Source organism: Loxodonta africana, chromosome 21 (assembly GCF_030014295.1).
Source record: "Loxodonta africana isolate mLoxAfr1 chromosome 21, mLoxAfr1.hap2, whole genome shotgun sequence".
Taxonomy (NCBI): domain Eukaryota; kingdom Metazoa; phylum Chordata; class Mammalia; order Proboscidea; family Elephantidae; genus Loxodonta; species Loxodonta africana.
In genome coordinates, this window is record NC_087362.1 from 48,289,230 (window position 1) to 48,302,596 (window position 13,367).

General features: G+C 36.2%; 1 protein-coding gene across 1 annotated transcript in view; it reads right to left on the minus strand.

Annotated features, from left to right (window-relative positions):
• Window positions 1-1,363: 1,363 nt before the first annotated feature.
• Window positions 1,364-13,367, minus strand: part of LOC100662406 (cytochrome b5 type B) — a 39,168-nt gene continuing 27,164 nt past the window's right edge. Inside the window, exons 4-5 of the mRNA XM_003417051.4 lie at window positions 6,070-6,098; window positions 1,364-2,987 (exon numbers count right to left, since the gene is read on the minus strand). Of these exons, the coding sequence (XP_003417099.1) occupies window positions 2,897-2,987; window positions 6,070-6,098 (120 nt within the window). The 3' untranslated portion in view covers window positions 1,364-2,896. The remainder of the gene's footprint in view (window positions 2,988-6,069; window positions 6,099-13,367) is intronic.

Here is a 13,367-nt window from a genome sequence, read left to right on the forward strand (position 1 = left end):
GAATTTAACAAGATAGATATCACTTGAGATTTTAAGCATGAGATGCCATACGTAATGACAGAGCTGGTCTGTAAATAAAGCATTTTTCACTGCCCCACATTGGGAACTAAATGAACATAAACTTAACAATATTCCTGTTTCCCAACACATACATTTATGACAATTGCTAAAAGAACTTAGCGGGCTCAAATTATAGGTTCCGATGGATTGTTTCTGGTTCAGCAGTCACATGAGAGCTAAGCACAATACAAACTTTGTCCTCACCACTTTGTCTTTACAAATGGAGAAGTCATTTGAAAACCAAAACCAATTCCTACGAGACATGGGCTAGGAGATTTTGAAGAACTGGCACTAACACCCTCTATTTTGGTAGCACAAGTTTCCCATCACCTCCTCTTTTTCTGTTTTCCAACCATTATATATACAGTACAGTGTGCAGCAGCTAGTATTCCTCAGGAATAAACAACCAAACTCTCCAGAGACCAGCTCCAGGGGGGACTGTCAGCCAACAGAGACTGGTTCCACTGGCTCTCTGGAGGGGTTGTCATGACCTACCAATGTCGAGACTGTCTGAGAACTCAAGTCTACTTCTTATTTTTTGATGAATTTGGCTAACATACTATATTATCTTACTGTTTAGAAAAATCTCTGCGAATTCTCACACAAGCTCTACTTTTCACCAGGCTGTTTATGCAGGCAGCAGAATAATAGTAAATGGACCCAAAAGTGGTTTTTATAATGCAAAGTGACATCACATTAGTTTAAAAGAAACCTTGGATATTGGATGCGTTTCAGGGATGGTAGAGACAAAGTCCGAAAATTTCTCTCTCTGGCTCTGATTAAAAACAAGTCTGGATATAAACAGGAAAAGACAACCAATAAAAAACTGACAAAACATTTTTACAGTTGATCCAAGTTATCTTCTGGCTTAGTTTTGGCTTGAAAGCTCCCTTTTCTAACTCTCCTCAATACTTTTATTTTCTTTACCTCTACCACAATGTGACCCCACGTAAGCATGCAACTTAATTATTATAACAATTCTATATTCCTGTTCAAGGAAATCCTTCATTGCCTTCAAATAGAGGCGCATCAACTGTCCCACCACTTTTGTTACATAATAACCAATTTTTTAACCAATAAATTGTCTTGAAGTGGCATCTTATAATACAAAAATTTTTCTAAAGATAAAAGTTTGACTATACCCACATCCCTGTATATAAAAGGCAATGAGAAATCCTCTAAAATTACTCCAAAATGTCATATCCAAGTATGCAAAGTACAAGGTTAATATTATTTTGATGAATTCTGAATTCATTCAGCTGCTAAATCACAGGATACAAGACCTTGGTTGAACTTTTTCTTAAATAGTTTGCATAGGCAGACACTGGTTTGCTGGGCAGTTTCCTGTCTCGTCAGGTCCTTGGCAAATTAGAAGCGGGGAGGAGGTACTGAGCAGGGCCCATGGTCCTTCTTTGAACCAAGCTGCTCCCTGCTGGATATGACAATGGCTGAGAGGCAGACAGCTAATCCTCAAAGTATGGGGAGAAAAATCACCACAGTTGACAGGGAACAGCCAGTAGGCTGTCTCCTCAGGTGCTTCCACAGGGAAAACAGGGAGTAAAATAGGCCAGAGAAATCCCTGAACCAAGAAAAACCAGTAACAGAACTCAAATAAACTATCCTTCAATGAAACACACACCCAAGAAAAAACCTACCAGATTTTTATTCTCAATGGTACAAAAGAACAAAACCAAAAGTTGCAGCCACAGAGTTAAAATACAAATAAATGAAAAACATTTTCTTATGATCTCCTGCTTTCAAATGCCATTTTATTACACAAGGTATTTCACTGGGAAAAACAGAAGATCAAATACTGCACCTTCAATCAATGTGTAGTTTTAATTTTGTAAAATGCATAATCTAAAGTTTACTCATCAATAAACAAAAAAGCAGCAAAAATCCCTGGTAAAACTCTACAGACATAATTATGAATTTATATTTATCAATAAAAGATGGCTAGGGGAAACAAAGGGATGGTTAGCCAAATTGAAGTGAAGGCTGAAGTCTTTGGTGCTTTTACCAAACTGCTGTCCTAAAGTGGTATTTTTCAAAATTTTTCAAAAGAAAGATTATTATGAATTCACCAGGCCCTATCATCCCAATTCATCCCCCCTTTTCCCCTATCTCTCCCCACCCCCAAGAAATAAAAGGGAAGCACAGTTTAGTCCCTCACCATTTGGGAAAAACAGGGGCTAGACTTAGGCACTGGGAAAAGCCACCTGCTACACTAGCTTCGGGGGAGCACAGATTAGGTAACTAGATAGTGTGGTTTGGTTTTAACAAATACAAACAAGAAACAAGATCATCTGGCAGTTGTGTTTTCAGCAGTAGGTACACACTTCATGAATTAAATCTTTTAGACGAGTAACACAAAAAATAGAATTAAATCAGAATTAAAAAAAAAATTACTTAAAAGCAAAATGGAAAAAGAAAACTTTCAAAACCAGAGTTTGCTGCTCCTCTAAGAATGTCTAATATACATTTAAAATATTGGAAAGCAGGCATTCTTACTAAAGGGCAATGTAACCGTAATATATGAATTACAATTATTAACAAAAAGTTTTTCAATGTAAAGGTACTTGCAGGAAGCAGTGAAGGAAGGAAACATGGCAAGGACACAGAAAAGTGAGCAGCTGCTCTGGGATTATTTAAGGCTCTGAGAGATGAAAGACAGTGGTCCCAGGTCTGAGGTGGACGTCTGGCCAGCAGTCTTGACTCCAACAGGGAAGAACACAATTGGCAGGATTCGAGAAGAGGGCAATTCTGCAGCCCCCAAAGCAAGTCTCTGGTTTTCACTCCCAAGTGGATGTGCTTTCCAGACTTCAACAAGATCTCCTCAGGAGGATTTGCCTTCTGATGTGTAGTAACGATACAGGAAACCTAAGAGAATAGCTCCTATGATGGGGAAAACCCAGTATGACCAGCAACTGGAGGTGGGGGAAAAAGCAATAAAGTTGTGAACATTTTATACCAAACATTTGCTATCTTTCACATTTTTTTTTCACATTTCAATATTCTTATGAACAATTCTTTTGATTTACTTTGGGAAATATAACTGCTTTTATTACAGAGTAACTGAAGAAACAAGATATTTGGACTGGACGGACAATGTTAAACACCACCACCAAAAACCTGAAGAAGGGTAAAAGCAAAACGTATAGTACAATACCAAAAACAAAAAAAAGTATACACAAACACATCTCTGTATATGCTTTTATACAGACATATAGTGGTTATTTCTGGGTCATAGGATTATGGGTAGTTTAATATTTTCCTTGTGTTTTCGTTTTTCACATATTCTACACCAAGTGTCATTTTTTAGTAAGCAAGGCAGTCTGATCCAAACCCATCCTCTTAACCTCTAGTCTGGGCAGTAATAAGGGCATACACACACACACACACACACAGAGAACATACTGATAGTTCTAATAGTTAAGCAAATGACAGCCAGCTAAAAAAGTACTGCAAGAGACTTTTCTTAGGAGTGTCAAGACAGTAATCATTCTCCTTAAAATAATTATTCCTCTTTAATAAAGCTTATTAACACTGCTGGTTTTAATGTGTAATTCTTCCACAATCCAAATGACCCGGCTGTCCCTCCATTTCAGACATACGCAGTCTTCATATTAAACGGTTTCGAAGCCAATAAAACCGGCTGAAGTTCAGTAGTAAAAATTATTCTCTTTGCCTAAACATGCCCAGCATTTTGTACACTTAAGTATGGCAGAAGGCTGCCCTGGACAAGTTAAGAGTGTCTGCCAGGGAACTTTGTTTACTTAAAAAAAAAAAAAAAAGGCAAGTTGGCATATATAACAACAACATGGCACATGAGCACTCTGAAGTAATTTCTCCATAAGACGAATGAATTCAAACCTCTTGGAAAACCACCACAAAAAAAAAAAACTAAAGAGTTCAAAAGTACCATCCTTGAGAAAACACTAAAGAGAAATTAAATTACTCAGTATAAAAGACTACTTACAAGTTGACTGGGAATGGTTGACCACCAGTCTTCATAACCCTTCATAATACTTAATTTCCACTGAGACTAGGAAGGGGAAATGCATTTATAATGCACCAAAGGAGATTTAGGCTCAACAATAACTTCCTGGCTACAAGACTGAACTCTTGGAGGTTCATCTAGGTTAGTGCGTGTAGTTGTGATTCACTTATTTTTATTACTCTGTGTATTCCACTGTATGAATATGCCAGAGTTTACATACTCATTTAATTAATAAATGAATTGATATTTGGGTTGTTTCGTTTCTGAATATACAGAATAATGATGCCATGAATATTTTTATATAAGCTTCTTGTACATGTATCACATTCCTGTTGCGTATATCCCTACGAATGGAACTGCTGAGTCAAAAGTTATTTATATGGTCAAATTTGCTGGAGCAGGTCAAACTGTTTTCCAAAGTAACTGTACCAATTTATATTCTCTGCTGGAAACCCTGTTGGCATAGTGGTTAAGTGCTACGACTGCCTAACCAAAAGGTCGGCAGTTCAAATCCACCAGGTGCTCCTTGGAAACTCTATGTGGCAGGTCTACTCTATCCTACAGGGTCGCTATGAGTTGGAATCGACTTGACAGCAACAGGTCTTTTTTATTATTCTCTGCTAGGAGAGCGTAAGAGTCTTGGTGATCCACTTTCAACTCCAATTATTTCAACTTTTTTTTTATTTTCGCCAATCTGTATTTTAATTAGCATTTCTCTGCTGACTAATGAGATTATACCTTTTTTCATATGCTTATATTTGTGTTTCTTCGGTAAAATACCTCTTTAAGTCTTTTTTTCATATCCTACTTTTTCTGTGTGGCAAATACATATATAACAGCTTGCCTCTGAGTTTTTTTTTTTTTAAATCAATTTGCAGATACTCTTTATATGCTCTGCCTAAGAATTCTTAAATGAGTTTTCTGTGCAGCATAAATATATTGCAAGCTTGTGGCTTGTATTTTCAAATTCTTTATGGAATATTTGACTGAGCAGAAATCCTTAATATTAAGAAAGTTCAACTTACTAGTTCCCTTTAGGTTTGCATTTTTTATGCTCTGTCCATCACCTCAAATAAAAAAAGACCCCATATTTTTATGGGGGGAAAAAATTTCTTTCTCTAAAATGCCTGAAAAAAGACCCCAGAGAAGTTAGAACAGATGGTCTACATAATCTCTATAAAGATCTTTTACAAGCCAAGGATTTCACAGTCATCTCAAGTAGACATTTCAAAAAACAAACAAACAATAAACAGGTGTTAATGAGTTGATTCTGACTCATCAACTCATGTTGCAGAGTGGAATTGCATTCCATAGGGTTTTCAAGGCTGTGACCTTTCAGAAGCAGACTGCCAGGCTTTTCTTCTGAGGCACCTCTGTGTGAGTTTGAACTGCCAACATTTCAGTTAGCAGTTGAGCACTGAACCATCTGTGCCACCCCAGGACTCCAGAGACACTTAAGGGATGGCAATTAATATCTTCAAGAGTTAATACTATTGTTTTACTAATACTACTGCAAGAGATGTATTTTAAGTAAACCTTTGAGAAAACCCAAATGCTTGAATATGGCTGTAATACATAATTTTCTTCTTCTGTAAAATATAATAACAGCATCTACGTTACAGAGTTGTTGTGAGGATTAAATTAGATTAAGTTTTAACTGGAAGTTGCACAGCTGGACTGAGCTGCAGAGACCAGGTGCTTGACTAGCTTCGTTTAACAGTTACTTGTCCATGCACACTCGCCTCTCACTGAGTGTGATTCCAATTTATGTCATAACATGATTTAAAAATTACTCGAGGCATGAACCTTAAGATTATTCAAAATGGTTGAAGTTGTAAAAATTAATTTCACTATTGTCAAGGCACTACTGAATTTGCAACAACTTTGGCCAAAAAAAGAAATTAGCTGTCAAACTGTACATTTAAGTTGTTACACATGTATATTTATGGAAGAAACTCTTGCCAGACATTATGTAGAGCATAAGGAAGTTTGATAAAGGGATACTATACCTTTTGCACATATTATTTTTCGGAGTGTCCTGAAGAAGATGCATATATTAAAAAATAAGAAAAAAACAAAAAGGAAGATTAACAGTTTATATAAATCTTCTTGAATATCCATATAAATTCTACAGCTGGTAACAGAGCTCCCATCTTTTATGCATTTTGATGTCTATGAATCCATAAGCAATGGGTGGACTGGGAATATTACTTCTGACAATATAATGGTACACCCTGGTGAAGAGCCACTAATGAAAACATAAAAGAAATGACCCAAACTTTTTTAGATGTAAAAAAAAAAAAAAAATGCTAATAATACAAATGATATTGAAATGGACTAATACGAAGTCACAAGGCTATGCCTGGTTCAGCTGGGCTTGCCAATGGCAGTAACTGAGATCACATCTTCTGAAAATATATTAAAAAAAAAAAAAAAAGCCTCTTCTATGACACATATAGATCAATTGCAAAATGTTAACAGACTATGTAGATAACTGTTTTATGGCTTACATAATGAATTGGTTTACTCCTTGAGATCATAATAATTATGATTAAGGATCTTAGGGCTTATTTTACAATGAAAAAGGGAATGAAATTAAAGAAAATAACAAAACAAAATTTGGGCAATATTTGTACCAATATATGCTAAACCATGGATGAACCTTGAAAACATTATGTTAAGTGAAAGAAGCCAGTCATAGAAGTCCACACATTATATAATTACATTTATTGTATATAAACTATCCTGAAGAGGCAAAGCTATAGAGGCAGAAAGAAGACTAGTGGTTGCTTCAGGGAAGGTACAATGAAAAGTGACTGCTAATGGGTAGGGGGTTTCTTTTTGGGATCATAAAAATGTTCTAAAATTGATTTTGGTAATGGTTGCACAACTCTGTGAATACACCAAAAGCTGTTGATTTGTACATTTTAAACAGGTCAATTGTATGGTATGTGAATTATATCTTAATAAACCTGTTATTAAAATTTTTTCACTCACTTTAAGTAAATATCAAAGTTATTATTTCCATTAATTAGCTGTATAGTACAAAAGGCCTGCTAACCTACTGCCAGAGGACAGTAACCAATTAAATAGGTTACTGCTGCCCAAAATATCACCTTTGCCAATATGTAGATGTATGCCAGGATATGAACATAGTACATTAACTCTGATTAACCACAAATTTCAATAATCTTCATGAATTTCTAGAAACCATACAGACTTCAGAGCAGTCTGTGAAATAAATTTTTTAATTTCATATATCCAAAACATTCCCATGCAAATGAATACATGCCCAAATCCTGAAAGAAATGAGCTATAGGCAAGTAAAACTTCTAACACAAGGTTTTGAATAGACCATACTAATATACCACTCTAGTTCTTAGAAACTTTTATTATGCTATCTGGGACATTTCTGCTAGAATAGTATGAATCAAGCTAATTAAAATGTGTTGCAGGTCAACCTTTGAGAAATTCAGTAAGTGTTTCTTACAGATTCGGGAGGGTGGTAATAGAAGTGATGCTACATGCCTCAAATTAATTTATAATGTTGCCTTTTTTTTAAAATACTCCATTATAACAGTCATAAAAATATTGAATTTCACCAAGAAAATGTTAGCATTTTTATGCTTTATACACATATATACCAGTGATTCATAGAATTAAAAAAATGTAGTTACTATCAATAAAACCAGGATAATTTGAAAGGCTTACATGAGAGCATTAAGGAGTAATATAGGTATTATGGTTTTCAATCTACAATTATATTAAAAACCATATTGTTCATATAAATGGATTCTCTAAATTTCAAAGCTTTTAGACTCTTTTCCTATCAAGAGCCCTGGATGTGTGCTAACTAGAGTAAATAATGTAGTAAGCAACTGAGAGGAGGAGGAGAGAGAGAGCACAGAGACAATCAAGACCATAATATGCTGAAATTGTTAATACAGTTTCTAATAAATAATAATAAATATATATGGTGTTTTTCAAGCTAAGAATTCCGCAAAGTGCCCCTGCTTTAAGATTATCTCTGGAGGCAAAAAGATCAACTTGCCTAACACAGCAGAGCAAAGAAAAAAGTATATGCTTCCTTTAGGATACTGACAGCCAAGTAACTGCCAAACTACAGTGACCCCACTTTTAATCAACTATAACGGAAGAGTTGTTTAAGGCACTGCTCCTTATGAGCCAAGTCCCTCAGCCAAGCTTGGAAAGAAGCCAAATAAGTTATTTTTAACTTCACAAAATTAAAAAGTCCTATTAACACATAACCATCCTTCACCACCACCCCTTCCGTTCCCTCTACAAACGGTTCCCCAATCCTCATCTCTACTCCAAAGCTCTGCCACTTCATCTAATGGATGCTTAAGTGAAATTCCTATAGTTTATGACTGACTTTTAATTTATCCCTTTGGGTATTCAGGTATATCTGGCTGGTTATGTTTTTGCCCAAATTTCAATTTACATGCAAGATTTTTGGTCAACAAAACAGTGATGGCCCCCAATCTTAAAAAAATCTTAGGCATGGAAAATAGTAATTACAAAGTCTGATTTTTGTTACAAGAGAGCAGACCACATCCAGAGTTTTGTTAGCATAAGCTCTACCAAGTAATTAATATGCAAGGAGTTTGGAAATGCACTTGTAAACAATGAAATTGCTATAAGGCTACTCTGATTTTAGCTCAAAACTAGAAGAAATGGTTTAAATAAAACAAAACTGGTTCCTAAGCTCTAGCTTTGTTAAGGCTTTAATTTTCCCATAAAATAAAAAAATAGATATATTTATATACATATAAATACTAAACATGGCCTTTGTATACTAAAAGGAAGTATTTCACAATGCCTCAGTGACCTTTTTGTAAAGCTGCTCACAACTGAAATTATGTCTAACACTTTCAAGCTCGATAACAAATCAGTTTCTTTGCTGGTAAAATAAAAGAATTAGACTAGATGAACTTGAATTCCAAAGCCATATTCAACTAATTCAACACAACTTTCTAACCTGAGGGCATTTTAGCAAAATCTCCAAGGGCCATCTGCTAAAGGTTGGAGAGAAGGAAGTATCATTCTCCCACACGTAGGAAGACTGAAGGAGCACTGCCACGTACAGATTTTTCTGTCTTACACCAGGTACATAAAGGTGTGTTCTCCCAGATACTCTTTTGAGAGGCACTGCACCCTACATATTGACCCTCTTGAGAGAATGACAAAGAAAGGTCATAACTGGCAATGACATGGAGGGGTAGCATTTACGGGTCAGTGGGGATGGATTTCACCATGAACTCTGTTTATGAGAAAACATGGCAGAAGAACACACATTTGAGGAATGTGTACTCTAACCAGGACACAAATGTAGGAACCTAGAATCATGATTATGGTGCATTAAAACAGGGCATTATAAATATACTTTCAGCTAAAATAGCTCATATTGAGACTTTCAAAGGTTTAAATAAGAGATACATATACGCTATGTAAGGAGGTTATGTTTTATTCCTAAATTGGATGTTTGCTATTCCAAGACGATCCCAAGTATTTCAAATGGGAAGAAGTGGAATTTGAGCCACAGGATACCTCTGGCAAATTTAATGGGTATTTGGGTAGCCTTGTAGAGTGTTCACAGCTTTTTATTTAGAACACTGTGGCATCTATAAAAAAAAAAAAATTTTTTTTTTTTTTTTTTTAGTGACCAATAATTTATGAAAAACAACATGGTAACTTTTGGCTTCAAACAGGACTGAAGAGGACTTTTCCCCATTATACAGTAGACCTTATAACATGAACTACCACTAAATGAATTAGTATAATGAAGGTACAAGATTTTATAGTCTCAACTATGACATTCTCAAGTGGTATAGTTTTCTCGTGAAGCTCTAGTATATTAAAATATACAAGTTGCTCATTCTGGGTGAGAATACGTAATGATCTCTGCAGTTTAATAACTGCGGCCTTGCAAAGTATTTATTCTTCATCAGCCTAGTCACGAACAAAAAAAAATTATAAGGGCAAAATTCAAAGATGAAAAATACCCTCTGAAACAAATTTCTATACAACTATTTCAAGAAACTGGAAGACAGCTATCTGGCTAACCGACTGGAAAAGATCTGCATTTATGCCTATTCCCAAGAAAGGTGATCCAACCAAAAGCAGAAATTATCAAACAATATCGTTAATATCACACGCAAGCAAAATTTTGCTGAAGATCATTCAAAAGGGGCGATAGTAGTATATCGACAGGGAATAGCCAGAAGTTCAAGCCATATTTAGAAGAGGACTTGGAACCAGGGATATCATTGCTAATGTCAGATGGATCCTGACTGAAAGCAGAGAATACCAGAAAGATGTTGACCTGTGTCTTATTGACTATGCTAAGGCATTCAACTGTGTGGATCACAACAAATTATGGATAACATTGCGGAGAATGGGAATTCTAGAATACTTAATTGTGCTCATGAGGAACCTGTACATGGATCCAGATGCAGTTGGTCGAACAGAACAAAGGGATACTGATTGGTTTAAAGTCAGGAAAGGTGTGCATCAGGGTTGTATTCTTTCACCATACCTATTTAATCCGTATGCTGAGCAAATAATCCAAGAAGATGGACTATACGAAGAAGAACGGGGCATCAGGACTGGAGAAAGACTCATTAACAACCTGCATTACACAGATGACACAACCTTCCTTGCTAAAAGTGAAGAGGACTTGAAGCATTTACTGATGAAGATCAAAGACCACAGCCTTCAGTATGGATTACGTCTCAACATAAAGAAAACAAAAATCTTCACAATTGGACTAATAAGCAACATCATGATAAATGAGGAAAAGATTGAGGTCATCAAGGATTTCATTTTACTTGGATCCACAATCAACACACATGGAAGCTGCAGTAAAGAAATCAAAAGATGCATTGTATTGGGCAAATTGGCTGCAAGAGATCTCTTTAAAGGGTTAAAAGGCAAAGATGTCACCTTGAGGACTAAGGCGTGCCTAACCTAAGCCATGGTGTTTCAGTTGCTTCATATGCATGTGAAAGCTGGACAACTAATAAGGAAGATCAAAAAAGAAGTGACATCTTTGAATTGTGTTGGCAAAGAATATCGAATATACCATGGACTGCCAAAAGAACAATCAAATCTGTCTTGGAAGAAGTACAACCAGGATGCTCCTTGGAGCCAAGGATGGTGAGTCTGTGTCTCACATACTTTGGACATGTTGTCAGGAGGCATCAGTCCCTGGACAGGGAAATCACGCTTGGTAAAGCAGAGGTCAGCAAAGAAGAGGAAGACCCTCAATGAGATGGACTGACACAGTGGCTGCAACAATGGGCTTGAGCATAGCAACAATTGTGAGGATGGCGCAGGACCGGGCAGCATTCCATTCTGTTGTGCATACAGTCCCTATGTGTTAGAAGCAACTCCACAGCATCTAATGACAACATCTCAAGAACTCAGTATGAGACATATGATATTTCACTGAAGAATAACACTAAAACATTCACAGAATTGTCTCTACTGGGACCTAAGAAGTGAATAATTTGTTACAACATTGGAGGGCTGATTTGAAAAGGGTGTTACCTTGCCCTAGCTTTTGTAAAACTACACATCATTTCTAAATAGAGCTTTACAAAGAGAGGACATTAAGCCTTGAGATCTTTCAGCAAACAGTGTATTGTATTTCAAGGGTGATTTTGCCATTACATTCTGTATTTCAAAATATCATATTAAAAAATACAAATATTAGACAAAAATGGTATAAAATGAAACAATCAGACAAGCTCTTTGGTAAACAGCCATCACTACTCATTTAAAGAACACCTGCACCACCACTTTAAATTTTAATAAATTACAGGTATGACAGGAAGATTAAATAATCCTTAAAAGTAAATTTTTAGTTTAATGCTGCAAACTATAGTACGGAATTATAAACTATATATTCTTTTAAGTTCCTTTCCATAAAAGAGAAGGTAAACTGTACGTTATGTATGTGTGTGTAACAGAAAATTGTACGTATAATAGAAGTCAGTAATATCTGGAGGAAAAATGTACCTCCTTTTAAATACAGCTTACAAGTTGCTGCTAACATACTTGAAATTTACCAGGTTTCAAAAGTGAAACTTCCGAAGTTTAAAAATGAAGTTTAAAATACATGTTAAGCCCTTATGGAGACAATCTTATTTGTTTTTTAAAAAATTCTATTGTAGACTTACTGACCCGACAGAGAGTGGAGAAACCCAGAGAGTATAGCCCCCGTACACCCTTTTAGCTCAGTAATGAAGTCACTCCCGAGATTCACCCTTCAGCCAAAGATTAGACAGGCCCATAAAATAAAAGAAGACTAAAGGGGCACACCAGCCCAGGGGCAAGGATGAAAAGGCAGGAGGGGACAGGAAAGCTGGTAACAGGGAACCCAAGGTAGAGAAGAGAGAGCGTTGACATGTCGTGGGGTTGTTAACCAAGATCATAAAACAATATGTATACTGTTTAATGAGAAACTAGTTTGTTCTGTAAACTTTCATCTACACTACAATTAAAAAGAAATTGTTACAGCAAATGCCATCACCTCAAAACTTCTGTCTATGGAATCCTAAATATTTATGAAAAAGAATGAAGATCTTCATGAATGATAAGGAACAATCACAAAGGTAAAATGTTAAAGTAAAAAGAAAAGGAGCAAAACAGTACTTATGAAATTTTTTTTTTAAGAAAGACATAGTATAGATATGTATTTATATTTATACATTTATACTTACATATGCATAGAATCATCTGGGGAGGGTAAACAAGAAAAGTGTTAACTGACTACCTCCAGGGAAAGGGAACCAGAGACTGAGGGTTGGGGGTGAAAGGGAGCCTTTTTTTATAGTATACTTTTTGGACTATTTATTTTACTACTTACATTGTATATTACCCAACCAATACATTTTTTTTTTTATAACTTTTATTGTGCTTTAAGTGAAGATTTACAAATCAAGTCAGTCTCTCACACAAAAACCCATTTACACCTTGTTTTTACACACTCCCAATTACTCTCCCCCTAATGAGACAGCCTGCTCTCTCCCCTCCACTCTTTTTGTGTCCATTTCACCAGCTTCTAACCCCCTCCACCCTCTCATCTCCCCTCCAGGCAGGAGATGCCAACATAGTCTCAAGTGTCCACAGGATCCAAGAAGCTCACTCCTCACCAGCATCCCTTTCCAGCCCATTGTCCAATCCAATCCATGTCTGAAGAGTTGGCTTCGGGAATGGTTCCTGTCCTGGGCCAACAGAAGGTCTGGGGCCATGATCACTGGGGTCCTTCTAGTCTCAGTCAGAC